Here is a 24516-nt window from a genome sequence, read left to right on the forward strand (position 1 = left end):
TTCAAATTCAAACGCTTGTTCTTATCAAAATGTGCATGCAATATCATCCTTTGTATGTAATAAAAAGGTGTAATTTTGGCTAACAGAGCAGGGAGGAGGGGGGATTTGGGAGACAAGATGAGCAGCAAAACAGAGTTTGCATCACTGTGTTGAACACTTTGTTGAAAACTCCTGCTCATCCTATTATTCTCACCCCCAGCCAAATTTTGTTGGCATACGCATTTTGTTTTGCACACGCATTTATTGCATGCTCAACAGCGCATGTCAGCCGAGCATCAAATCCCATTGAGTTCAATGGGGCTTACTCCCGGAAAAGCGTCCTCCTGTACCACACTCCTTTTGTGTACTTCCTTATGGGTCTGCGATATTCCTTTTGGCTGGCCCACAATGTAGAAGTTTTACTCTCTCACCGCAGCATAGCTTTGCAAAAAGCCTTTGCAAAGAGTAACCGCATTAATCCACCACAGCAGAAACGAGAGCATTCTGGCTTTTAACAAAAGACCCTCAAAAACTCTTGCAGCACAAGCTTCCTTCCAATTGCTACTACCTTTATCAGCGCTAAGGTGTCTTTCTGTGAGATACACCTCAAAACTGTGGGAGTTTGAGTTTCCTAAATCTCTCCCGCTAAGAACAACTCCACATGTTAACATCATCACAAACAGTGGGTTAATCTCCATGTAAGAAGAATCATGTACTCCATAAAGGGCAGTGCGGTGCTGCATGGTTGACCGTAGGTACATAGATCAGGCAGCCGGTATATATACTGTGACCGTTTGATCTGTGTGCCCATAAGGAAGTGGGGAGGGAGAAAACCCTGCAAATAGCAGCTTCTGCATTATGAGGTGTCAGTTGGACACAGATTGGAGAGGCCTCAAAGCACGCTGGACTATTGAGTCCTTTGAGTGATGCTCTCTCTCTCTCTCTCTCTCTGCCTAATCCAGCACATAGGATTGTTGTGAAGATAAAAATGGAATAGCCCATTTCATCCTCACAACTGAAAAATAAATGAGAGAGAGTGGGGGTCCCTGGGTCACCAGTGAGCTTCACGTCAGAACAGGCCCCTTATCTTCTCATCCAAACAGCTCGTCCTCTGTTATCTGGATACCCAAACTGGACACCTCATAGCAAATGGCACATATCTGCATGACCCTGTCTTTTCTTTTCTCAAAAAAAGAAAAAAAGAAAAAATAAGTCGTAAGTTCTCAAGCAAACCTTTCACATTCAAGTATTCAGCGAAACGTATCAGGTTTCCTTTTGGCCATTGTGGCAGCGCATTCGTAATTTGCTTCAGGTGTTTCTTATCGCTTGGTTGTACTTTAAAACAAGTCTGCTTTTGCCAGGATTTGCTCACGCGCTCTCTCAGTCACGCTCGGTAGCGTTTTCTGTAGTAAGCCTTTCTCAGCCTTTCCCCTCCTTTTCCCTCTTCTGCACAATGCCATTAAAACCAATAACCCTGAACCTTTCAACTCTCTTCAAAGGCCTTGCCTCTTAACACACACACAAACCACACATTACACTCTTCTTTGTTTTAACTTTCCCACTGTGCTGAATAACACAATTAGGTGCATTCTGCCAAACTAACATTTTCTTAACGGTGCAATGTCTGTGGTTGCTTTAAATAAAAACAAAAACCTGCAAGCTCTGATATTAACGTGCAAGTTTGTTTTTTTCCCCTTTTTTAATACTATTGTTTGATCTTCTAGTGCAAAATTTAATGCATTCTATATTATGAAAACTACTAATACCTCTCATTAGCCGGATGGTTTTTAAATGATGCTCTGTTCCAAAAGTTCGTTACTCACTGAAGTCTAGGCCTTAAAATGCGTGGGTAATCTTGACTTCTTTTTTTAAGCTGCAGAGAATACCACTTCCAGAATAGCAAAGTGAGAAAGCGTTCCTTTTGGAGGGGGGGGGGTGTAAAAATATTAGCATAGTTCTGACAATGCAAATCTGCACATTATAGAGTTTTGCTCAATATTTGCATAATCCTATCTCACTTTTGATTCTGATTCATGAGTCGGGCAGGAAATTGAAAGAGAAATCCTTCCACGAGTTATTAATTGCAGCTTGGCTGTGTAGCACCTTCTAACCTCAATTTTCTAGCAGAAATCGTTAAAGTTAATACCACACCAGCTACTATTTGTGAGTCTTAAAAGGATATTTCAGGACAGTGTGTGTGCATTTGGATTGGCAGAGTGTAGTAATGCTACTCATATAGTCCAGTTCTCCAGATTAATAGACACAGAGGTGCAGGTCAGAGATTGCCAGCCTGTCAAGGGAAGTCTCCTTATGCTTGTGATGGCATCTAGAACTGACAGCCATTAAAGGCAGCCATGGAAAGAGAGCCTTCCTTCTAGCCTTCCTGGCCTGCCGAAAGGTAGATCTGCTGTCTGCTTACCCCCATAGCTATGATTTGCTTCCATTTGCAAAAGAAAATGACCTCTCCAAACTGGTAGCATTCCCTTTTCTCTCTTGTGGTGGCTCCTCTTGCCTGCAGTTGGGAAGGCAGCGTAGCAGAGAGGTTGGCTATTTTCTCAGTCATTTAGGAATTGTTAACTCTGCTGTGTAACAATAAGCCACCCTGTGAGGGTTTTTTTAAAAGCTTATTGTTCATTGTTTTGTCTTATTAACTGAACGGTGGTTTAAAATATCTTCTTATACTCTGCCCTGAGATCAATTTGATAGAGGGCAGGTCGTGAATACTTTCATAAATAAAATAAAAACCAGCTGCCAGACAGAACAAGGAAGGCAAACAGCTGCTGATATTGTAGTTTCCTTGGTTTCTGGAGCAAGGAAAAGCATGGCACTGCTATAAGGACAAGTAGAGGTGGAGACCATGTAGCCCTCCAGATGTTGGACTACAACTCCCATCATTCCAGTTTGTTGACCATGCTGGCTGGGGCTGATGATAGTTGGGAGTCCAACAACATCTAGAGGGCCCCTGATCCCAAGAGCCAAGCGGGCGTCAGAGAGGGGTGCAACTGTAGAACAATACCCCTATTAAGAGGGTAACGTGAACTGGTCAGCAAGGTTCCTCCAACAGCCATGCCCTGCTTGATGCCTGTGGTCAGCTTTGATAAGTTAGCTAAGAGCAAGGGGCCAAGAAAGGATGAGTGGAAAGACCAAATTGCAGCACAGTGCTACAGCAAGCCCATGCCATCATTTCACATCCTTCTGATCTGACAGCCCAGCATAATGGCTCGGCAGCCTCCTGAGCCAGCAGAAATATTTATCTTGGCACAGGGGGCAAAACCTGCATTAAGAATGAAGGGGGAAATCTCCAAAATTGGGGGGGGGCTGTATTGGTGTTGTGGGGTTGCTCCACCAAACTGTAACTCCACCAAACTGGACAACTGGAAGCGCTTTCATTGGATTGAAATGATGGACAAATGGATTAGACATCCATATTATCACAGAGATGTTGCATATTAATGTATATGCATGATGCTGGTGGTGTAAATTGGGGAAAATATAACACATCAAATGTAGGATAAATTATGGTGGAGACCAACCCCAAACATGTTCAGATGTTCAGTGAGGACTGTTTCATACATGGGGTGCAATCATTGCCAACTTCAAGCAATTTCAGGTTAGGATTAGGGGTTAAGGTTAGGGTTAATGTGAGAGTTATGAACGTGCTTCAACCTTCTCCCATTAAAATAAATAGAAATTGTGCTGGATTGTGCCCGCTATGTTTTTAGTCTCCACCTGAATTAGATACATCAGAAACCACTTAGCACTTAAAAACATCTGTTGGTATATGTGTATATACACCACTAATGACTCCCTGAGGAGGATATCCATGTCAGAAGACTTGTGATTCCTACCCCTACTGTGCAAATCTCTCTCTCTCTCAAGTGCAGTGGTGCTAGGTTTCTGTTATGTCTGGTTAGTACTGCAGCTTAAGATAAGCAAGCTTTGTTTTACGGTCATGCAGAATAAAACACGCTCTAATCTCTCCATACCACATGTGTTTGTTGTAGGTGTCAGGTGGGAAGTCCAGTCAGGAGATTCTAACCAAATGGTGCACATGAATGTCCTGATTACATGCGTCTTTGCTGCCTTTCTGCTGGGAGCCTTTATTGCGGGCGTGGCTGTTTACTGTTACCGGGATATGTTTGTGAGAAAGTCCAGGAAGATACACAAAGACGCAGAGTCGGCTCAGTCCTGTACGGACTCGAGTGGGAGTTTCGCCAAGCTGAACGGCCTCTTTGATAGCCCAGTCAAGGAGTATCAACAGAATATCGATTCTCCCAAGCTGTATTCAAACTTGTTAACAAGCAGAAAAGAGATGCCGCCAACGGCCGACACAAAGTCCATGATGATGGTGGACCATAGAGGCCAACCGCCAGAACTGGCAGCTCTTCCAACACCAGAATCCACGCCAGTGCTGCAGCAAAAGACTTTGCAGTCTATGAAAAGTCAGATGGACAAAGCGCAGAACAACCTCAGTGCTTCTAGAAAAGAAACTCCTCTGAAGAGCCCTCAGTTTTTCCCATCCAGTCCTCCACCTCATTCTCCTCTAAGTCACGGACACATCCCCAGCGCTATTGTTCTTCCAAACGCCACCCACGACTACAACATGTCCTTCTCAAATTCCAACGCACACAAAGCAGACAAGAAGATGCAGAACATGGACCACCCGCACACAAAGTCATCGGGCAAGAGAGACCACAGGAGGTCTGTGGATTCCAGGAACACCTTGAACGATTTCCTGAAACATTTGAACGAAATGCCTAGCAACCCCAAAGCCATTATGGGAGACCTCCAGGTGGCTCACCAAACTTTAATGCTGGATCCCATGGGAAACATGACTGAGATCCCGCCTAAAGTTCCCAACAGGGAAGCCTCTTTGTATTCTCCTCCATCCACCCTTCCACGAAACAGTCCAACGAAACGGGTGGACGTCCCTACCACACCGGCGGTACCCATGACCTCTTTGGAAAGACAGAGGGGCTACCACAAAAATTCATCGCAGCGGCATTCTATATCAGCCCTCCCTAAAAACTTAAACTCGCCCAATGGCGTGCTGCTGTCGCGGCAGCCTAGTATTAACCGCGGGGGATACATACCTCCCGGAGGAGGCTCAAAGATGGATTACATGCAAGGGGCACCAGTGAGTGTCCATCTACAGCCTTCCTTGTCTAGGCAAAGCAGTTACACGAGCAATGGAACGCTCCCTCGGACAGGGATAAAGAGGACGCCCTCCCTCAAACCAGACGTGCCGCCCAAACCCTCGTTTGCTCCCCAGGCGCCTTCAGTCAGACCACTGAACAAATACAGCTACTGAGACTTGCGTATTCTGTCAAGAGGTGTGGGATGATGTTGCAGGACAGACAATAAGACAGTGACTCGCTTGTCATGAGAGAAACACACACACACACACACACACACACACGGAGAGAGAGAGAAAATGAACAAGCCGCCAAAGAACCTGTCCTTAACTCCAGCAACATCTGGGCTTTTGCCACACACCTGGCTTAAAGCAAGGCTCAGCTTGCTAAACAGATTATAACAAAGGAAGGTGCTGGCCCTTCACATTCCTTTTGTTTGGAGCAGAGGAGACATGTAGCACAATGGGAGGGGGAACTACCTGAGCAAAAGTACTTGGGGAGGAAAGGGGGAGGGGGAAAAGATCTGCGAGCAAAAATACTTGAAGATAATAATAATAATAATAACGATAACAATAAAATGGGGTTCATTTTTAGACTGCCATAATGTGTAGTCTTCCCATGAAATGTGAACATTTTAATATGTATGCATTTGCCTTGCCTCTTGCACAAATGTCAGCAAATGATAATGTCTCAACAAGTATGTTGGTTAATAAGCAACTTGCTGAACTTTGGTCTCTAGTCCAACTGTAGCATTTTTCTTTTCCTCCAAAGGATGACATTTTTGTTTATGATGAGAATAAAGGTGTTTGTGTGAGAGGGTGTGTGTGTGCGCACAAAGCTAGGAGGTATTCAATCTCATTGCATCTTTTAAGTTACAGAAACGTTTACATTTGAGTTTGACTAAACAGACAGATGGCTCTGGTTCAGATTATTTTGGATTGCATGAGGTGTACAGCAGATCTCATGTGGGAAGCTTTGTGCTGTCAGATTTCTGCCCTGGGCAGAACTAGTTACTATGTGAAATGGTGCAAATGTGCTCATTCTAAATTATGCTGCTATAGAGTCAGATGTCTAAATTCCAAGTGTAGCATTAATAGAGGTCCACGGCAGTAGGGATGGTTAAATCAGTCCATTTTGGTTTCTCGTTTTCCTGATATTCAGTTCGGCCAATTTCTGCAGCAGTTTGGAAATTTTTACTTCAGAGAAATGCAAATTCCAAAGGGTTTGCATGGTGCTTTGGGAAGCACAAATTAAGGTAGGTTAACATGAAAACGCAAACCGAATTGATTTCTCCCCCATCTCCAGTGCTCAGCTGGTCTTTCAGTCCACCTGACTTCCCAGCCTGAATGCAAACTTTAGAACTTCTAACTGTTCTTCATCCAGAACAAAGTTTCCATTATGGTCAGACTCTCTAGTTCAAAAAGCAGTTCATTTGTTTGTTTTTAAACACCGCCTTCCCCCAAACTGAGACAAAATAAAGGCGGGGGAATGAGAAGGGCAATGAAAGGGGGAAATACGTCATTCCCAAGTAGAAAAGACCCTAAGAGAAAAAAGGAGATATTTTCCAGATGCAAAGAATTGCTTCATTGGCCCCAAACAAACCAGGGCTGTTCATGTACCCACCTGTATGTAGCGAACAAGGAATTGAGGAGCAAACCTATGGCTTGTATATTTGCTTAGCCCAATGTGGGATAAGAGGAACTACTGCTCCCTGCATCCATGGCAAGTGCTTATACCATCCTCTCCTAAGCTGGTGTCCTCTGGATGTTTTGGAGAACAACACAGCCGTGCTGGCTGGGGCTGATGGGACTTGCAGACCAGAACATCTGGAGAGCACCAGGTGGAGGAAGGCTGGCTTACACCAACATAGATGTTTACGTGTGAGCCATGTCCCTTTTCTACAAAAGAAAAAGACAGAAGAGAAATGTGGAATAAGATGTTCACATTATTAATATTATTTTGTAGCCCTTTCCAACAGAAATGAAGATACATCAGTAAGGCTTGGCAGGATCCGCCCAAGAAAAATTTGACAGTAGTGCAATCAATTTGTTTAGCTTGTGGTTTCTCCATAGTCATGCCGGTAATGACAATATTCTGTAAATATTCTGTGTGTTTACCTGGATCTGTGCATTTTGTGCCTTATTCATGAAAATGATTTTCTTTCCTTTTTTTTTTTAAAGAAAACCCTACACTAAACCCCTGTCAAGTGTTCTCGGTAACAGCACATCACAGTTCCCCACATGCCAGCTGTAAGTTCTCTCAACAGTATCCGAAAAGATGAAAGAAAGAGGGGGGGGGATATCCCCACAAGAACAATTAATTAACAATGAAAAGGCAGCCTCTAAGCTGAGGAGACAGCAGCATTAAATCAACCTTTTTCGCGCTAAACATCCCACCCCTAACTAGCTTAAGGATCAAACAGTTATAATGTGAAATCATATGAGGTTTCTGGGGTAATGGAACACCTGCTAAAGCTGAGCACGCTTCTTTCGGGGCTGCTATGGTATGTGTTTGCAGCTGATGTTCATCACAGATGGTGATCTTAGCCTGCCAATCATGCCCTAGTACTTGTATGCTGAACGTTGCCATCAGCATGTAGCCCACACAGGGGGATAGTCGTGAGCTGATAGGACAAGTACCTTCAATCCAAAACACTGGCTTCTATTTCATGTTAAGGGGGGAAAGAAAATATCTCCGTCTCTCTCTGTCTCAAATAAAAGGGATCCTTGTTCCTTAATATATAGAATTATTCTCCCTTTTCCATTTTGTATGTTGACCATTGAAGACCTTTACTTCCCCCTCCAAAAATACTTAGGATCGTTTCCTCCCCCACCTAAAAATATTTTCACTCTTGCAACTAATAATTTTAAAATGAGAATCAAATGACAAAAAAGAAAAAAAGAATTGACTTCACTTTACAAATAGTAATGAATAATACATACTTGTGTGAAACGGAAACATAAATGTTATGTGAACCCAAATAACTTTCTGTAACATTGTGCTGCCTTGTTAGATGGTAATGTGAGTTCGCTCAGTATTTATGTTGAAATCTTTTTAACATTCAACATAGTCTTTATTCTGTTAATTTATAATTTTTGTTGGGTTTTGGGTTGGGGTTTGTTTTTTTTTTAATTAAAAATAAATAAAAAACATGCTTTATCCATTTGTGCAAAGGTAAATGCAGATTGTATCTTTTTTAATGGTACAGCTTATAAAAGTAACCCTAAAAAAAATGAAAGCTGCTCTATATGGTCTATAGAGTACTTTAACATGTATAGATATCTTGTAAACTTGTATTGTGGATGTGTAAATAATACGTCCTTTTGGGTTTTTAACACCGCATGTAAAGTCAAAATAAACTATTCAAAAGTAGCAAGCATCTCACTTGATTATACGTTTAAAAGCAGTTAGCATAACCCAGTCCCCATGCTAAGCTTTTGGGAATGAATGGGAAACTGCATATAGGTAGCTGCAACCCATTAACATTGCCCTCTGGTCAGGAACCATCCACCGAAGTGAGTAAAACCATCCATGCTGGGAGGAGGAGTTCATTTCATACAACACAGCACCTGCCATCTCCAAGAACCCACTGAATTGGTGGCATTACGTCTTTTAATGCAGCTTGCTGTTATTTTCCTAGGACTTGCACATACAACCTACACATGCTAGTCTTTTAACCCTGTTTCTGAAGTTTCAAGATGGGCAACTGCATTTACCTCTGTGTCTTTTCACTGTTCATACCTGATGCATAGAATAGGCAGGGATACCGGGCATATTATGACGCCAATGGTCCTCCAGATTACAGGCATTGATCCATATTTGGCCCGTGGCATCCTTGGGCAGCTGCTGGAGCCACATCACCCTGACAGCGTGAGTGCCAGTCCTCATTGTCACCACCAATATCGAATCCCAGCTGCCATTTTGTTTTCCCCTTGATGCCCCAAAATAAACATGCTGTCTGGATCGTCATGGGAATTATGAATGACAACTGGCATCTTCTTACAGTTAAAGAAAACAGCCTACCACTCTGCTATGCTACAGGTAATCCATCTACACAGGAGAGCACCCATCAAAGTCTCCTTCAAACATGGAGCCAGTCCTGTCCATAGTAATCAGTTGGAGTCATTCAGAGATTAGCCAGCCCCTATCTGTGTCACTGTGGTCTAAACCACTGAGCCTTGGGCTTGCTGGTCAGAAGGTCGTCAGTTCGAATCCCTGCGACGGGGTGAGCTCCTGTTGCTCAATCCCAGCTTCTGCCAACCTAGCAGTTTGAAAGCACATCAAAGTGCAAGTAGATAAATAGGTACCATTCCAGTGGGAAGGTAAACCGTGTTTCCGTGTGCTGCTCTGGTTCGCCAGTAGCGGCTTAGTCATGCTGGCCACATGACCCAGAAGCTGTCTGCAGACAAACATCAGCTCCCTTGGCCAGTAAAGCGAGATGAGCGCCGCAACCCAGAGTCATCTGCGACTGGACTTAATGGTCAGGGGTCCCTTTACCTTTACCTTTTCCTGCATCATCCAATCCATTTGTCTGTGGATCCATTCCCCCACTCCAGATTATCTATCTATCTATGGAAAATAATTCTTTTTGAATACTCACCCACACACATACACAAAAACCTTTATGAAAGTTTTTTAAAAAATAAATAAATGAAAGAATTAGCCCATTGGGGAACAAGGTTCTGGAGCCCAGTCTGTCCCCTGCTGTGCTAACTTTCTGTTTGCATTGAGTTGCTCACATAAGGGAGCATTCATAAATGTGTTCCGCTATCTGCATGCGGTGTGAAGTGGCGCAGTCTATTTTCCCACCTCTGAATTCTGGCCTCATACTGCTGCTTAAGGCTTAAAAAGGGGTTTTGTAACACCAGTTGCACAGTGTTCCCTGAATCTGAAATGCTAACAAATCCTGACCGTGTGAGTGGAATGTCTATACTGAGCCTTAAATAAAATTCGTGGAGAGTTCTGATTTTATTAATGTACGCTGAGCTGCCACAATCTCAACGACTTGTAGAACAAGCATGCATTTGATCCCACAGGGACCCACATTTGTTGTGGGAGGCACATAATTTGTACAAGTAGTGAACACAAATTCCCACTACCACCTCCCAGGGCTCTCTTGGCCAGCTTTTGACAACTGCTGTGCCACCCATTTCATCCAGTTTCTTCAGTGGTGCTGAATTTTACAGGTATAATTCTTCTAGAGAAAGAAGCAAAGGTAAATCTACCAAACGGATCAAATTTCCTGGCTCCTTTGACAACAAGCACTGCATACTTTCAGGGGGGAGAAGAAAGAAGGAGGGATGCTAACCTGAGGAGGCGGGCTGAGTATGAAATGTAAATACATGGAAGCTTAACCTACAACTTTTTACAGGCCAAGAGATGTGCATATGCTTAAAATTAAGTTCATAATACTGTTCTGTTCATACATACACCATCTGAGCAGCAGGGTACTAAGAACTGCTGTTAAAACGTCAGTTTCCTTTACAGAAGAGACAGCTGAGTATTTACGGTGTCTTTCCACTGATCTATTTATTTCAGAAGTCGCCAACATCGTACCCCCAAAGCAAATATGCTTGCAAAAATCCACAAAGCATGAGACCTTGTTTGCTCTTCTACATTAAGCATGGCTTATCAAACATGACCATATTTCAGTAAATGTACAGATTGGGTACCTGCCCACCCACCCATCCGAGACAGAGTTGTACAAAGAGCTGCTTTCTGGTGAACAATGTCTACACCATTTTGTAGTCCTGCCTTGTTTAGATGTGGCAGCCATGTTGTGTTATGCCACACCCCCATTTTTTGTGCCCATGACACTTTCTCAAATTTACATATGTGCCCACTGACCTCCAAAAGTTGGCAGCATGTAGTGTATTTACAGATGGTACATCTCAAAGAAGTAAAAAAAGCCCTGGACAGTTAAGTCCAGTCAAAGGTAACTATGGGTTTGCGGCACTCATCTCGCTTTCAGGCTGAGGGAGCCGACATTTGTCCACAGACAGCCTTCTGGATCATGTGGCCAGCATGACTAAACCGCTTCTGGCGCAACGGAACACCATGATGGAAGCCAGAGCGCATGGAAATGCTGTTTACCTTCCCGCCACAGTGGTACCTATTTATCTACTTGCACTGGCGTGCTTTCGAACTGCTAGGTTGGCAGGAGCTGGGACAGAGCAATGGGAGCTCACCCCGTTGCGGGAATTAGAACTGCCAACCTTCCAATCGGCAAGCCCAAGAGACTCAGTGGTTTAGAACATACATCTGTATCAAAGAAGAATGATACGGAGATGCAGAAGGGAGCACATAAGCATTGCCAGTTTCTCACCAACATCAGGGTCAAACTCAAAACTCTAATTGTGGTTCATCTATTGCTATTTTTTTAAAAAAAATGCAAAATAATGAGGGCTATCCTCTTGGGGAAATAGCAGCTTCAGTTGGGTACTTTTTTTTAAACACAGCATCATGGGGGGTAAGGAGGTTCACCCATCCTTCACACACAGCATAGTTCCCATTCTGATTCTCCACTGCCACCAGCAAATTTAATCTCAAGCAGCAGCAACGTGGGATTTCACTACACGCATCATCTGATTCGGCCCTTAGTCCTGTCCTTGTGATTTTAATCCCTGTTCCAGAAACCAAACTCTGCCACTCTTGCAAAATTAATTTCGGACCAGAGAAAATCTGCACAGAAGCACACTTTTTAAAAAGGTAAGTTATTTGACCTTTAGGGTCTCAACCCAAAGACTAACAGAGCAGCAGAAAGAGGGGAATATTCAATGGCAGAGCAACCACCAGAATCAAAGCCCTGCCAGCTTATTTATGGTATTTCCTTCCACCACCAACCCCATTTGGGTTAATGGTAAGGAATAAGTTCCAGATTTAGTGTAGTTTAGAGCACAGTGTCTGGGTTTGTTCATGTGTGGCAAGAGAGTCCTTATCCATCACATTTGGTCCTCTCCCTCAAAAAAACCAAGGGACATGGGCTTATTCCACTTCTCCTCTCACAACAATCCTGGGAGAGTAAATATCTGAAGGGGAGAAAGTGTTGGTTTCTGCTCTCTTCACTGTGCAGCGAAAGGCTTGTCACAAGACAATGTTTACATTCCAGTCAGAGGTACTGTTGGGTTTTCCCACGGGAAAGGAGACTGGATGTGACGTACACTGGTTTCCTGTTTTTCACTGTTCTCAGTCAGTGTGATTCTCTCCGTGCTTCAGAGGAGAGAGGATGCTTTCTCTGCTCCGGCAGAGGCAAGATGTTTTTCTGTAATCTACCAGCTTTGAAATGTAAATAAAGCAATATAGAGTATGTGCACGTATTCCTCATCATTCCGCTGTGCACGGGACACTGCAAAATCAACAGAAAGAGGCTCAAACTCCTTCTGGGATCTAACCAAGTGTGCAACATGCATCCTGATTGGAAACATTGGGTCACAGAATACCCCACTTAGCCCGATACTCGCAGTCTTGCTCTAAACTGAGATGATTACATAAAGATTTGGCAGCTTAAGGTCAGGGTGATAATAGGGCCCTAGCGATGCTTTTTGTCCGATTCCGACCTTGCCCAATGTCAGAGACGGGAAACAGAGCCTTGAGTTTTGCTTCTTTTCAGCGCTTGCTTCAGCTTGTCTGGCAATTCTGAGAGCCTCCCGTCCCTTATATGTGAAGGCCTTCATCATCTTGTCTGATAGAGAAATAACGTACTCCGAGCAAGACAAATATTAGAGGGGACATTTCAGAATTTTTTTATTGATTGCATGCATACTCTGCTCTTTCGTCCTAGAATTCCCCGCACAGAGCTACGGTTCTAGGAGTAGTTTAACAGTCAATCCTTCTTCCCAGGGAATGGCAGGGGGTCCCCTAACAACTCTCAGCACCCTTAACAAACTACAGATTCCAGGATTCTTTGAGGGAAGCCATGGCAGTTCAAAGTGGTATGCTACTACTTCAGGTGTACAGTGCCTGAATTCAGTAGCAGCAGTGGCGTAGCGTGGGTTATCAGCACCCGGGGCAAGGCAAGTAATTTGCGCCCCCTAACCCATGGATTTGCGCCCCCTAACCCGTGGATTTGCGCCCCCTAACCCGTGGATTTCCCTAACCCCCAGATGTTGCGCCCGGTGCGGCCGGGCCCCCCCTGCACCCCCCACGCTATGCCACTGAGTAGCAGTTAGTATGTAATTACATCTAAAATTGGAATCTGAAACACATATTGTCATGGTAATGGGTGCAGGGTGACCACAAACACTAGTATAGACAGGTCTCTTTTTGAAGGGCTGACAGTCCTCCATTTGAAGGAGTCCTGTGTTTGAAGGTCCTGTATATCTGAAGGAGCGTCTCCATCCCCATCATCCAGCCCGGACACTGAGCTCCAGCGCAGAGGGCCTTCTGGTGGTTCCCTCACTGTGAGAAGTGAGGTTACAGGGAACCAGGCAGAGGGCCTTATTGGTAGTGGCACCCGCCCTGTGGAACGCCCTCCCACCAGATGTCACGGCAATAAACAACTATTTTACTTTTAAAAGACAACTGAAGGCAGCCCTGTTTAGGGAAGTTTTTAATGTCTTGTGCTGTCTTGTTTTAAATATTTGGTTGGAAGCCACCCAGAGTGGCTGGGGAAACCCAGCCAGATGGACGGGGTATAAATAAATTATGATGATGATGACGAAGGGCCATTCAGTAAGAAATAATTGTAAGAAGGGGGCGCAGGCACCAGCAGTTAGCAGTTGCACAGTGGACTGAGAAGGGACACACATTGGCTGGTCCTAATCTTCTTCGCTAAAGGAGTACAGTAGTACCTCTGGTTACGTACCTAATTCATTCCGGAGGTCCGTTCTTAACCCGAAACTGTTCTTAACCTGAAGCACCACTTTAGCTAATGGGGCCTCCCACTGCTGCCGTGCCACCAGAGCACAATTTCTATTCTCATCCTGAAGCAAAGTTCTTAACCCGAGGTACTATTTCTGGGTTAGCGGAGTCTGTAACCTGAAGCGTATGTAACCTGAGGTACCACTGTAATTATTTCTAAATCTGCATCTGGGGTAGGCCATGGGAACATCTCAGCTGGTAGAGCACAAGACTCTTAATCTCAGGGCTGTGGGTTCAAACCCAATGTTGAGCGAAAGATTCCTGCCTTGTGTAGGGGGTTAGATTGGACGATCCCAGTGGTTCCTTCCAGCTCTACAGTTCTATGATTCTAGGATGCAAGCCTTAGCTGCAAGTATTTAAAAGCAGGCAAGGCAAGGCTAACGACTGAAGCACAGAGATGGGTGGAGGGGGAATAACAGTGTGAACAGTGTCAGAATCAATATAATAATGTTTTGATGCCTCCAAAAACTTCTGTGGAGAAGGATGATTAGCAGAGACCCTTCTATGTGTGTGCCAACTTCTGCAGTGAGGTGGATGGCAGCTGGCGAGAAGGCGCTCTTAGTTTGGCACCCCATCCATGCACTTTTGTCCGCATGCAAGTTTACCTGGCACTACTTTTTAAATCATTTTTTGTGCCAAGTGAAGACATTTTCTCATTTTTCCAGCTGCGAATGGTTTTCATTGCTTAGAACTTTTAGCCCTGTTTACTGCACTTTTATTGTTCTAACTGAAGATAATAACAAAATAATGCTTTTAGTTTATTTATTTATCATTCTTATAAAGGAAAAGTGGGGGGGGGGACGGAACCCGCATGCAAATCAAGCAATTGTTGTCTAAAACCACTACGTGTCCTTGACCCTATAATTCTAATGGGCTTAGTTTCATTTAGTTTTGCTTTATTTATCTAAAAGGAGGGCAGGTCTTGCTTACTGATTATATAGCGTTCTCGTCCCATGCTAGCATTGTTTCTGTAACCAGCATGAGAACTGACAGCCTGACCTCTGCCATTTCTCTTATTTGTAATGTTTCCGCTAGGCCATTAGTAGCAATTTCGCACTGCTTCGGTTAAATTGTTCACAGACATTTGTAAGAAGTGAAATATATTTTAATGCACAATTACTCACTCTGTTTCAGCCAGAGTATACATATGTATATTTGACCCTGTAACTACTGCTGGCTGGCTGTGAAGGGGCCATTAAGGCCTTTCAACTCAATGAGTACTAAGGGACTCATTAATATACAGGCAAACGACATGATAGACAACGAAAGCTATTACTCTCCATCCTGTTATTGTGACACTAAATCCAGGTAACTGGAAAATTTAAGCAAAGGTTGCAGCCAACACAATAACTCTTCCAAAAGGAATAAAATGGGTGTTTGGCCCAAATGGCAACTGGCATCGGTCCACCACGATCAACTGCCTATTTAATGCCAGTTTAAAAACAAACTGTTCCATATATATGTCACAACCACCACTCCCTCCTTACCTCCTGAACCATTCACTATATTTAGTTTGTATTTTGTACAACAAAAAAGTATCAGAGAGCTAATCCATGGGTAGGCAAACCAAGGCCCGGGAGCCGGAGCCGGCCCAATTGCCTTCTAAATCTGGTCTGCGGACAGTCCGGGAATCAGCGTGTTTTTACATGAGTAGAATGTGTTCTTTTATTTAAAATGCATCTCTGGGTTATTTGTGGGGCCTGCCTGGTGTTTTTACATGAGTAGAATGTGTGCTTTAATTTAAAATGCATCTCTGAGTTATTTATGGGGCATAGGAATTCGTTCATTTTTTTCCCCTTCAAAATATAGTCCGGCCCTCCACAAGGTCTGAGAGACAGTGGACCGGCTTCCTGCTGAAAAAGTTTGCTGACCCCTGGGCTAATCCAACAGATATGCATGTGCTTGGCAAATTAATATTTCAACCAACTATCTGGTCCAAAACCTACTGTTTGAGAAGCGACTCCTAGGTGACATTGAAATTTTACACTGGCTCACCTGAGCTTCGTGAAGTCTTGATGCAGAACTGCGGCATCCGTTGCCAAATGCATGTATGATCCACTACCACCCAAAGAATAAAGCCAGTGCATGGACTTAAAATAGCCATCACACACAATGTCAGACATAATGCTGTCCAACAGCTTTGTGTTTGATAGTTTGAAATCCCTTTTTGTACCAATGTATTCTTGCCATGTGAAAAAGAACAACAGTGAATTAAGTGTTCCATTGGTTTTTAAAGTCACAGGACAAAGGGGATTAAGTGTGTATAGGCTGCCTCCAGCAAAAAAGAAGGGGGGCAAGTTAAATGGCATACTAAGTCAACAAAAAAGAGGGGGAGGAAAGCAATTTGGATTGGTCTAGAAGTGGAGCATCTTAGACAGCATCTTAAAAAGCAGAGACATCACCTTGCCAACAAAGGTCCGTATAGTTAAAGCTATGGTTTCCCAGTAGTGATGTATATAAGTGAGAGCTGGACCATAAAGAAGGCTGATCACTGAATAATTGATGCTTTTGAATTATGGTGCTGGAGGAGACTCTTGAGAGTCCCATGGACTGCAAGAAGATAAAACCTATCCATTCTGAAGGAAATCAGCCCTGAGTGCTCACTGGAAGGACAGATCGTGAAGCTGAGGCTGTTATGTACTGAAGTTCTCAACCTGGGCCAGCAGGGGGATACTGTAGATAGTTATGCAAATAAGGGATTGAAAATGACGTTCAGTGATTGGATAGTTTTAGAAAATTGTTACAGTTACATTGTACTGGAGCTCTATATAAGCAGGCTGACTGAACCCTTCTGTTCTGGCCTGTGAATAAACAAGAGCTGTTTGAAGAATCGCTGTGTTGTCTGATATGTTCACCCACAACTTAACAGAGGCTCCAATACTTTGGCCACCTCATGAGAAGAGAAGCCTCCCTGGAAAAGACCCTGATGTTGGGAAAGATTGAGGGCACAAGGAGAAGGGGACGACAGAGGACGAGATGTTGGACAGTGTTCTCGAAGCTACCAATCTGAATTTGAACAAACTGCGGGAGGCAATGGAAGACCTGAGTGCCTGGCGTGCTCTGGTCCATGGGGTCATGAAGAGTCTGACGCAACTAAACGAATAAACAACAACAAGTCAACAAAAAAGAGGGGGAGGAAAGCAATTTGGATTGGTCTGGAAGTGGAGCAAGACCACTAAAGATTTATAGCAGGAGTGGGAAACCTTTATGTAACTAGAATTCCCATCAGCTCTAGCAGGCAAGGCCAGTGGCCAGGAATTATGCAAGCTGTAGTTTAGCAACATCTGGAAGGACAAAAGTTACCTGATTTAGGAAATAGATGGATAATTTTTTTTAAAAAAGGAGCAGTCAAATCCAGATGGTCCCCCCCCCACTTTGATGAAGAGGGTTCAACTTTAACTGAGGAGAACAGATAAAGTCCACAGGTAACAAAGAGATAATTTCTCTCCATGTGGGAAAAAACAACAACAAATTATGTATTTCAATGTCGAAAGATCTGTGTTGGGCGCTTATTAGCTACTAAGCCGAGTTCAAGGTTTTGTTGCTGAGATTTAAAGCCCTAAACTACTTAGGGCCAGCATACCCTATTTGTTGCTCTATAAGACTCACTTTTTCCCTCCTAAAAAGTAAGGGGAAATGTGTGTGTCTTATGGAGCAAATGCAGCTATCCCAGAAGCCAGAACAGCAAGAGGGATCACTGCTTTCGCTGCACAGCGATCCCTCTTGTTGTTCTGGCTTCTCAGATTCAGAATAGTTTTTTTCTTGTTTTCCTCCTCCAAAAACTAGGTGCGTCTTATGGTCTGGTGCATCTTATAGAGTGAAAAATACGGTACCTAGCAGACCACCTCCTCGAGTACAAACCAAACTGAGCTTAAATATACTGTAACGAAACCCTTTAGGGTTCTCCAAAAGCAGTGGATTATCATTTGTTGACAATTCAGAAGTGGGCCTTCTCAGTGATTACAGCTGCTTTTCAGAATACCCTACTCTAGGTAATTTGGGAGACGACAACAACAGCTGCCTCTAAACACCTCTTAAAAACTTATATGTTTACCCAAGCTTTCCTGAACTCTAACTTGTTTTATTAGGCTTGCCATATTCCCAAAAGTGAAAACTCCCCGCCCAAGTTGTTGAACTTTTTTGGGAAACTTCTCTCCCAAGAAGAATAGTTCTGGGGCTTATTTTTTGTAATTCTTATGGATTTATTTATTTTTAAAATTACTCCCTTTGCCACATATCCGGGTTTTCCTGGGCATTTTGCTAATTCAGCAAAAATCTGCCTGCATCCCTGTTGTGTCCAGGAAAGTCTGAACGTATGGCAGCCATAGTTTTATTCTCTATACACTGCTCAAAGCTATGATAAATTGTTTTCTTCTGCTTTAAGGAGATTTTATTTAATGTTACTGTTTCTATTTTGTTGTTCTTGTGCAAAGCACTTGGGGATTTTTATTATATAAAGTGCTTGGCAAAGACCTTTTTAAAATTTCAGGGGGCATTTTAAGTAATTGTTTCTGGTTTTATGGCTAATTTCAACTGATTTCCATCCTGTTGCAACCCTGTTGTGGGCACTGCTTGGAAACAGCATATGCATTGTTGAAGTAAGTAGGTAAACAGATCATGAATAAATAAATGAATAAGTTTATAGGTATCACAACCTAAGGCTGGCTTCAACGCTCCGTTTCCAGTTGGGAATAATTGGTGAGGGAATAGTGGTTGTGTGGCTCAGCCCTTATAGACAAGTTTGCAGGGAAGGAGGAGATTAGCATAGACTCAATTTAGGACATGTGGGGCCTATGGACATTAATTGTGCTGAAACACAACACAGCAACCTAATTTAAATGGTGACAGATCAAGCAGGAACTACCCAACTAACCATAGCTCTTACTAGGTTCTTGCTCAAGTAAACAGGAATAGTGTATCTGAAAAGCACTCCAAGGGGGGGGGGATTTATTTATTTATTTGTAAGGTGCCTGACTCATATAAGCATTTCAATTAGGTTCATTAAGAAAGTTATTACTTGTTAATTGAATAGCAACAGACTGCTAAGGATCACTTATGGTGCCCTAATAAGTATGTAAGAGAGAAATCTTCTTGTGTAATTCCATCAGCAGTAAACTAGTGTAATTAGATTCTTACTAACAAACTCAAATTGCCAGAATGTTGAACCAGATAATTGGCATTTAGGAAGATACCTGGAGATATTCCTTGCAATATCAATTAACATACTTACTAAATGACAGCTTAAACCCTTACCAAGTGATTTAGACCCATGGGCTTCTAGTAATCTGGATAGATGATCATTAAGTGCTTAAACAGCACCAGGAGTGGGGGAATGCAAAAGGACAACTGCTCTGGTCACTCATATCAAGGGGGGCAGCCAAACATGGAGCATTCCAGCTCTGAAGGAAAATGCAAGCCACGGCCTAGCCCAGTGATGGCCAAACTTGGCCCTCCAACTGTTTTGGGACTACAACGTCCATCATCCCTAGCTAATGTAGGGATGATGGGAATTGTAGTCCCAAAACAGCTTAGAGGGCCAAGTTTAGCCATCACTGGCCTAGCCAAACAGTCTTGCACAGGTGCTGCCATTCATTCATGCTCAAGTCCTCATTTGTAGAGTGGGAATGGTGCACTTTTACCCAGCAAATACAATGCAGCTAAGAGAAGCAACAGCACTGTTGCCGCTTCAAATGGCACAGTTAGAAGCATTCTCAGAAGTTGTTCCAAAGCTGTGAGACCCCCTTCCTCCAGAGATTGATCTACACATGCAGCAATGAGGTGGCAGAATTTTGTGGAGTGGTAGAACGGACTGTATCGACTGGGGAATGCTATTTTTGAATGCTGTTCTGGGTAAACAGCTTGCCTATAAGTAGAAAACCAGGGTGTCACTCTCTGATGTGACTGAGCTTTGTTTTTAAACTTGAAATGGGGGGGGGGATTAAAGAAAAATAGGAGTGCACTCAAAATGGCAGCCTCAGGGTCCATTCTTCCACTTGTTCCATTGCATGTGTTCCTATGGCCTGGTAACCAATTGGTTAGACTACTGAAATACATTATCATTAACCACTATATTCTCCTGGAGAGGCCCTGGGATGCTGTAGGCCTTCTCTGACCACTGGTCCTGTTAGCTAGGGATCATGGGAGTTATAATCCCAAAACATCTGGAGGGCTGAGTTTGCCTATGCCTGCTGTAGGCCGTAGACCACCTGGTTTATGTACCCATTGGGCCACAGCTCCAGTTATTGTGGTGGAAGTGGTGTGCAAACTGGGGAAAATAACACCCCCCCTCTTTTTTAAAAACTAGAGTCATGCAACTACGGTAGGTCATCACAGACAGGGTTGTGAGATAAACACTCACTTCACATATAACCTAATGTGCATGGTGGAAGGAAGGGACTGGTGTCTCTCCTCTTCCATGAACATTAAAAACATAAGAAGAGCTTCCTGGATCCGGCTTATGGGCCATCCAGTATGGCATTGTCTTCTCAAAATGGCCAATCAGATGCTTATAGGAAGCCCACCAGGCACAACACAGACTTGCTTGAAATGAGTTGCCTAACCAGCAGGTTTGGCCTTGCTTTTGTGTACCCTCCAAACATTTAAAGCACACCTGTTGTCATGGTCCCATTGCTGAGCAACAATGTGCAGAGCTCTGTAGAGCGGGAGACCAGACAACTAGAAGAGTCATAGAATCATAGAATCATAGAATCATAGAGTTGGAAGATACCACAAGGGCCATCGAGTCCAACCCCCTGCCAAGCAGGAAACACCATCAGAGCACTCCTGACATATGGTTGTCAAGCCTCTGCTTAAAGACCTCCAAAGAAGGAGACTCCACCACACTCCTTAGCAGCAAATTCCACTGTCGAACAGCTCTTACTGTCAGGAAGTTCTTCCTAATGTTTAGGTGGAATCTTCTTTCTTGTAGTTTGGAACCATTGCTCCGTGTTCACTTCTCTGGAGCAGCAGAAAACAACCTTTCTCCCTCCTCTATGTGACATCCTTTTATATATTTGAACATGGCTATCATATCACCCCTTAACCTCCTCTTCTCCAGGCTAAACATGCCCAGCTCCCTTAGCCATTCCTCATAAGGCATCGTTTCTCTGATGTGTACTTGCCTGGGTATAGAGTCAGCATCCAAAGTCAGGTCCAGTCCCGGCATCAGGTGAACAGCAATCTAAGTGGTCAGACAGTCCAGGAATCAGGGAATCTGGCGATCATGAGGTCAACAATCAAGACGAGCAGGAAGCAGCAAGTGTTGTTACCAGCATCTGACTGCTGCTGTAAGCTCTGCTCCAGAAGGCTGAAGCCAGCTGGTTCTCATCAGCAACTTCTCCTCTGTGCCCTTGAAGGCTTATCAGCTGCAGGTGGAATCACTTGCATGGTGAGTTCCCGCCTCCCATCAGTAGGAATAAAGACACATGACACCGTTATTTTAGGTTAATGGGCTAAAATTGGCCACAACTTTATTGGTGATAAGCGGTAGTGGCTTAAGCATTGGTCCTATCCAACTATCCAGCTTCAGCCTGTTTGCTTGAAGACTGGGAAGGGTTAACACCAGCAGGGGGAGCCCTGCTGATATACATCAACTAGGAACTCCCCTGGGGTCACCGCTCGGGGGTGGACTTTAGGCCCTGACCTTCATAGGCTTCAGACAAGGCCACACACCCTGGAATCCTTTATCGGACTACCCTTCAATATCTGGGGGGGGGGGTGTGATGGCGCTCCTCCCTCCTCTCCCCACATCTACATAACAATACCCATACCAATGCCTAACCGCCCAAACCAAGAAAGTTGTGAGGATTTGCTACGAGGTAGGCGAAAAACCAAATGGCCTGTGCCAAAAATTCCTACCAGGACCCTTAACGGCGACCAACCGAAGTCCATAGCAAGGTCAGAAGGGGAACTTTGAAGGGTAGGTGGGTGGGTGGGAAACTACAGCAGCTGAGTGGCCAAAGAGGGAGATCCCGGGCCATGCTAGCCTTAAATGGGGCAAGCCACAGCCCCTGAGCCAGCCGATTGGCTGGCCAGAGGATGGCGTGGCCCACAGATTCCCCAGATCGCGCGGAGGCTGGGAGCGTGAAGCCCACAACACCAACTCCTCCCAAGGTCGGAAGTGGCTTTCTCCCCCTTCAGACTGCTGTTCAGCAGGCAAAGCTGACTCCTGGCCCATGACTCTTGAGAACTTCATTCTTTTTTGGTTCTATCCTTAAGTATTTTCCCTAAGAAAAGCCTAGCCAGTGGTGCATCTAGTCTCATAGTGGCTAGCCAGATGTCTATGGGAAGCCCACAAGCAGACTCCACATCTGTAGTTTGCAGGAACTGGTATTCAGAAACATACTGTCTCCAGCAGCAGAGGCAGAACTACCACTACAGCAGCAGCCAGTCCGGAAAACCAACTGTACATTCACAACTGTTATCTGCTACCCATTCTCCACCTCCCCTGAATGCTTTTATGTTTCAGATTTTGTTAGCAGAAACTGACAGAAGTTCTCTTTGGAGAAAACAGCGCCCCCCCCAAAAAAAAAAATCAATCTACTTTTCAAAGAGACAAATTGTGGGCTATGCATTCCTAATATAGCAAGACATTATGATGCCTGTAAACTAGTTGCTATGGTGTCTCAGGTGAAAACAAGAGAGACTTTTGCACGGCAGGGGGAAAAAATATGTGTTTGAAATGTTCTCTCTCAAATATCTGGAGAGTGCCGCAAAGTTTGGCTGTATTCAGAAGTCACAGTCTCATCCAAATGAACCCATGAAGGTGTTTCTGACCGAATCAGACTATTAGGCTGTCTATTCCAATGCAGTCTACTCTGACTGGCAGCAGCTCTGTAGTCCTAGCCCAGCTATCTTAGATACACAGAAATGAACCTTTAGGTGCTTACCACAAAGCCACAGTCTCTCCCCACAGGGACTTCATGTGCCCTGTGGAAACTAAACCCACATCTTTCTAATTCTTACCAGTTAGAAAAGGGAGATAAGGGAAACGAGGATCTGATATTCACTTAGAGTATCTCTCAATGGTTTCAAGTACAGTCGTACCTTGGCTCCCGAATGCCTTGGGAGTCGAATGTTTCAGTTCCCAAATGATCGAAACCAGAAGTGAGTGTTCTGGTTTTCAAACATTCTTTTGGAAGCCAAAATCTGATGGGGCTTCTGACTGGCTGCAGGAGCTTCCTGCAGCCAATCAGAAGCCGCACTTTTGAAGTCGAATGGACTTCTGGAACAGATTCTGTTTGACTTCCGAGGTATGACTGTATTATTAATGGGAGATAGGAAGGGCTCAAAAATGAGAGGAAGAACTAGACAGCCCATGTTTCAGAAACAGATTGGATCCAGTCCAGTCTCCACAGTTCCAGTGTTAGTCAAAGCAGACCCACTGATATCAATGGACATGACTAACTTATGCCCATTAATTTCAATAGGTCTACTGTGAGTAAGCCCAGTTGGATACAATCCTCTGCCACAGGGAGACAGCGTGGCATGGTGCAGGAGGAGCATCGATCTAACAAGCTCATCCTCTGATCCTGCCAAGCAGGACCTCCGTGGAAGATGCTCTAGGCTAGGCTTGCCAAACCTGGTGCCCTCCAGATGTTCTTGGACTACGGATCCTTTCATTCCTAACCACTGACTGTGCTGGCTGGGGCTGACGGGAGTTGGGAGTCCAGCAACACGTTCTTCGCATATGGAACTACTCAGCCCTGGGCCTTTCCAGTTAAAGCTGGCAGGTCTGTGAAAGGCATTGTTGTGGGATGTTGCAGAGAAGAGCTACCAACCAGGATGGAGTAATAAGTCCTGCACAGTGGTGTGGTAGAGCAGCAGCAGCACAGGGGAGCACAACAGGACAACTGGTGTCATCTAGCTCAGTACAGTGGTACCTCGGGTTACATACACTTCAGGTTACAGACTCCGTTAACCCAGAAATAGTGCTTCAGGTTAAGAACTTTGCTTCAGGATGAGAACGGTGCAGCGGCAGCAGGAGGCCCCATTAGCTAAAGTGGTGCTTCAGGTTAAGAACAGTTTCAGGTTAAGTATGGACCTCCGGAACGAATTAAGTACTTAACCCAAGGTACCACTGTATTGTCCACATTGACTGGCAGCAACTGTCCTTACCTGGAGATGTCCAGGATTGAAGCCGACACCTTCTGCATGCAGAGCAGATGCTGTCTCATTTTAGGGAACCATTCTGCAAAGAAACAAGTAGAAAGTTTCTAGAAGGTTCCAGAGTTTTCCCTTTAAATTTGGGAGTGGCACTCTGAGCTTAATTGGCACCAGCTGGAAGGGCCAATAAGAAGAAGACCACTTGGCTTCGTTGTTGCGGATGTCTGATAGCAAACGTCTGTCCAAAGCGTGTTGCCTGTGAATTCTGTTGAAGGACTGTTGCTGTGATTTACAACATACTGGAGATGAGACTTTTGTTTGATACTGTACTGTTAATTGCTGTTTATGTTAACAATTTAAAGGTTTCTTTTTTTGCAACTGTAATGCTTGTACCCGGTCTGGGAATAAATTCTCTTGACCGAGACTTTACAGTTGGGTG

The 24516-nt window shown here is 44.2% G+C and overlaps 1 protein-coding gene across 11 annotated transcripts in view; it reads left to right on the forward strand.

Annotated features, from left to right (window-relative positions):
* Positions 1 to 7285, forward strand: part of SEMA6D (semaphorin 6D) — a 441818-nt gene extending 434533 nt beyond the window's left edge. For all 11 annotated transcript variants that reach the window (XM_079953190.1, XM_079953199.1, XM_079953197.1 and 8 more), the window contains one exon: positions 3984 to 7285. In XM_079953190.1, the coding sequence (XP_079809316.1) occupies positions 3984 to 5290 (1307 nt within the window). In that variant the 3' untranslated portion in view covers positions 5291 to 7285. The remainder of the gene's footprint in view (positions 1 to 3983) is intronic.
* The last annotated feature ends 17231 nt before the right edge of the window (positions 7286 to 24516 follow it).

This window comes from Podarcis cretensis, assembly GCF_951804945.1.
Source record: "Podarcis cretensis genome assembly, chromosome: 14".
In the NCBI taxonomy this organism is placed as follows: domain Eukaryota; kingdom Metazoa; phylum Chordata; class Lepidosauria; order Squamata; family Lacertidae; genus Podarcis; species Podarcis cretensis.